This window comes from Epinephelus moara, chromosome 18 (genome assembly GCF_006386435.1).
Source record: "Epinephelus moara isolate mb chromosome 18, YSFRI_EMoa_1.0, whole genome shotgun sequence".
NCBI lineage: Eukaryota > Metazoa > Chordata > Actinopteri > Perciformes > Serranidae > Epinephelus > Epinephelus moara.
Window position 1 is genome coordinate 530,398 of NC_065523.1, and position 4,228 is coordinate 534,625.

At 40.9% G+C, this 4,228-nt stretch overlaps 1 protein-coding gene across 5 annotated transcripts in view; it reads right to left on the reverse strand.

The window, feature by feature from the left end:
* LOC126406091 (cytosolic phospholipase A2 gamma-like) overlaps window positions 1-4,228 on the reverse strand; it is a 60,857-nt gene that overhangs the window by 24,872 nt on the left and 31,757 nt on the right. For 4 of the 5 annotated variants that reach the window (XM_050070252.1, XM_050070253.1, XM_050070251.1 and 1 more), the window contains exons 6-7: window positions 2,098-2,163; window positions 1,836-1,976 (exon numbers count right to left, since the gene is read on the reverse strand). The exons of the other annotated variant lie outside the window; for it this stretch is intronic. In XM_050070252.1, coding sequence (XP_049926209.1) covers window positions 1,836-1,976; window positions 2,098-2,163 — 207 coding nt within the window. The remainder of the gene's footprint in view (window positions 1-1,835; window positions 1,977-2,097; window positions 2,164-4,228) is intronic. 5 annotated transcript variants of the gene reach the window in all.

The following is a 4,228-nucleotide window of genomic DNA, read 5'->3' on the forward strand; positions in this document are numbered from 1 at the left end:
TTATTTCATTGTCTATTTTAGTATCTTATTTATATCTTCATCTTTATCTCTTGTTTCCATTCATGCTGTATTTCTATTTCTACTTTGCACGGAGCATTGGAACAAAAACAATTTCCCCCCGGGGATTAATAAAGTATTCTGAATCTGAATCTGAATCTGAATACAGACAGCTGTCATTTGAGCTTATTTTTAACAATTCACTGTCAGCTGAACTAGCGTGCTGTAAGACATAACGTTAGTGTCGGTGGATGAGAGACTGTGGACGAAGCATATTGAATATCGCTGTCTACATGTTTACATGTTGATGCTTGGCCTCTTACTTGCTACGGTATAATGTCACTTACAGTAACGAGTGTAGCATCCATCAATTCAAGTCATTTTCGTGTTAAATCTTCACCTCATGTCCACCGCAGCTGCTTGGCTGTTCACCGATTACTGTGTCGTGTTGGTGTATGTGTGGATGTGTGTGTGTGGAGGAGTTCAGCGCCGGCACAAAAGAACTGATACCGGTAGCGCTTATCAATACTACAGTTTTTGATAATGTAGCCCCGGGGCTAATTTAGTACCAGGTTTCGGTACCCATCCTAAATCAAAACACAAACGATATGAAGCTTGTAGAAATTAAATAAAGTTTGCAGCAGCTGCCCGTGCCAGGAAGTGCGGAATGCTGCATGTGTGCACCAATCAGCGTTCTTCAGCACACAGCCCCGCCCCTCAAGAATTCTGGGTAATATGAAAAGTCCTACCCCCCTACTAGGTACTTTTTTCAGGGAAAGTTTGGGGTTGAGGGAAAGTTTTTTACCTGGGTAATTTCGGTGGAAACGTGGAGGTTTTTCAAAATCCCGGGTAAATGATAAAAGTTCCTGCGGTGGAAAAGGGGCTAATGTATAGATTAGCCTAGCGGTCGGCGATCTTTCCCTCTTCTCGTATAAAACCAGGGACAACAGCAACATTTAACAAAGGTAATGGCACACAATTTGGCTCCATTCTAACTCACAAGATTCACCGACAAAACAACTGTCATACTAAACACGTATCCAAAGAAATACAAAATGCTAACGTTATTAGCACAAGCCTATGGCATTTTACTTTGTATAAATTATCAACGAGCGGAGATTTCCTCTGCTCATATGAAGCCAGGATAAATCCCGAAGTATAAATCCCTGAAGGAAAAATTACACACAAGACTTAAAATGCTATTTTAGAGGAGGCTTTACTGTCTTCACAATTTATTGTTTCTTATCTGTGAAATAAAAGTAAATAAAAGCTTTGTTTCCACTGAGGGAAATGGTGTCAGTATACAGAAACAGACAGGACGTCTGCGTCACCGCGACGCGTAATTAAAATTCTGGGGACGTGCACGTCAGGCTATGCCGTAGGTTACAGTGTAGGCTCTACGTCTACGTGGAGCCTACACTGTAATTATTGTTTATCATTACCAGCAACAAAAAAGTTACCATTTTATCCTATTAGACATTTGTGTTAAATTTTTCATAATTGTACGAATTCTTGATTTATGGCCAAAAACATGTCTTCAACAACTCGCCACGGCTATCGTGGCGCAAAGGCATAAAAACTGAATGTTGACTTTTGGATTCACATGGAACATAAACAGCGGTCTGGATAAAGTTGTGTGTTTGTTTGACCCGCCCTCCACCCCTTCCCTTCCCATGCTCTATTTATGACATCATTGCAGCAGATGGGCTTACATTGGAGTTCAACTCATACAGATCCTAAAGGGTGCCATACACCAATGGCAATGACCAAGCTGCTGCATGTGACACCGGAATGCAAACAAGGTGTCTGAGCAGGGTCATCGTCATCATTACCACTACCTTCTAGTATTTTCTGCAGCTTGTCCATGTCAGAAAGAGCAGTAGGATCCTTAATGGTGCTTCTGGTCAGGGCTACTAGTTTAATAAGGCGATTGTATACATGCAGGTACTCTTCAGCAGTAGCATCTATATATCCAGGCACTGAAACACACACACACACACACACACACACACACACACACACACACACAGAGCGAGGGTTTTATCCCTGTAGATTCTACAAATACATTTAGTATGAATGACAATGCCAAAGTGTAATTACCATTCAGCCAGGGAGGTATGAATACTTTGACAGTCTCCTCATCAGCCAGTGCACAACCTAGAACACCTGAATGGTTTCAACACACACAGTTTAACAGAGAGGATTTGTATGCATGTATGATCAACAGTGCTACACTATTAATACCTAATGGGTATTCTGTGATGCAAAGGCAAAGGTACACATCAGCTCCTTTCAATGAATGATGGGTCTACATGAACACAATTTTTTGCCATAATTTTGGTTATCTCACAAGCTTGAAGTGGGCTGAGCTAATTCAAAAAGAGGTGATGGCATGTACATCTGTGGACCAGTCAGGATTTAGCAAAACTTCAATCAGAATCCAAGTCTAAAGCCAGATTTATGGTTGGGCATTTGACAGAAATTAAAGAGCAGTGTAGCATTTTCAGTTCATGCTTCAGCAAGAGATACGAGTTGTCTCCATGGTAACCGGAGACTCCTGCATTTTTACAGCAAGGTGAGATGGTCGTCCCACGGTAAAGTGCTCAAACAGTTTCTGAGCCTCCTGCCCAAGATTCACGCTTTCCTAAAAAATAAGGGGAAACAGGAGCCAGAGTTGACCCACATTAGAACATGGAGCTAGCCACTCTGACTGATATCACCTGTCACTTGAACACTCTGAACTTGCAGCTATAAGAGAGAGATAAGCTTCCAAACATGCTGATTGCAATTCAGATTCAGTGATGTGAATGAGCATAAGGTTATTTTCAACTTTATTGATGTGGATGTATCCTCTCTCACTCCAGCTATCACGCAGCTCTGCCCTTCTAACAGCACTGCTATGAAAAGTAAAATAGTAGAGTTGCAGACAACTCACCAGGTGTGGGCCACTTTTTGACACTTTGGTGTCTAGAGCAGATTTTCCCACTTTGAAACCACTTGTTCGACATTTTCAACCATGAATACTATCAAGAAGACACAGAGAAACCAACTCACCAATGTACATCTTAAAATCCTCACAAGGATTGCAACAACAATGATGAAAATTAAGGAAATGCATGCCTGCTACTGCTTATCCCAATACTGAGGTAAACCTGGTTTTATTTAGGGCCCAAGCATCCAACGGTCCTTGGCACTGAAAGGCAGAGGAACCTGTTGTTTTTGTAGATATTATTCTGTTGCGCAATCACATTTGTTAGGGACTGAGGATGCTCAATAATTGACAAAAATTGGCTTACACATCAAAACTAGCAAAAATTTCAAAGCTCTGCAGACATTGGGCCAGGCTTGGCGAGTGAATTCGTTGTGCCCCCAGCCGCACTCCAGGGTTCAGATAAAGTTCCTTTGTTGATCGCTGCTCTCACTTTCAGGAGTCTCTATTTTTTTTTCACCTGACAGGAAGTCAGGCATCTCAGATTTTGTTTTTTTAATTTTCATTTTACAAACCCGTTTGAGGACTTTAGGATGCACAAAACTCATGAAACTTTACACCAATGTTCCTTCTAGTAATTATTTTTGATTTGGTGGTGCAGTTTGGCTTGGGCGTGGTATGTAGGCTCTATAGTGCCCCACGGTTACTTTTAGCATTGAAAGGCATTTTTGATGCCCTTGGTATACTCGAAAACCAACAAAACTTAATCAAAAACACATCTAAACCTGTGAAGACTGCAAAAATATACAGTCATTGGGTTCATGCGGGTTTAGGTGGCTCCATAGTGCCCCCTAACATGGGACCTCAGTTGGGGTAAAGTTGCTCTGATATTGTTGAAAGGTCGCACATCCCTCTCAACATTCATTTATCAGATTTGTTTCAGATTTGTATTTTTGTGGAATGGCGTTACAATGAAGGTCAGTCAATCAATTAATTTATTTGATACATGAAATCAGAAAATATGATTTCAGTAAAATGTAAAGAGCTGCGGCAAATTTTTATGTTTCAACATGACACAGGAAGAAGGCTGGATTACTGTAACTCTCTATTATCAGGTAGCTCTAGTAAGTCCTTAAAAACTCTCCAGCTAATTCAGAATGCAGCAGCACGTGTACTAACAGGAACTAAGAAACGAGATCATATTTCTCCTGTTTTAGCTTCTCTGCACTGGCTCCCTGTAATATCCAGAATTGAATTTAAAATCCTACTGTTAACTTATAAAGCTCTAAATGGTCAAGCTCC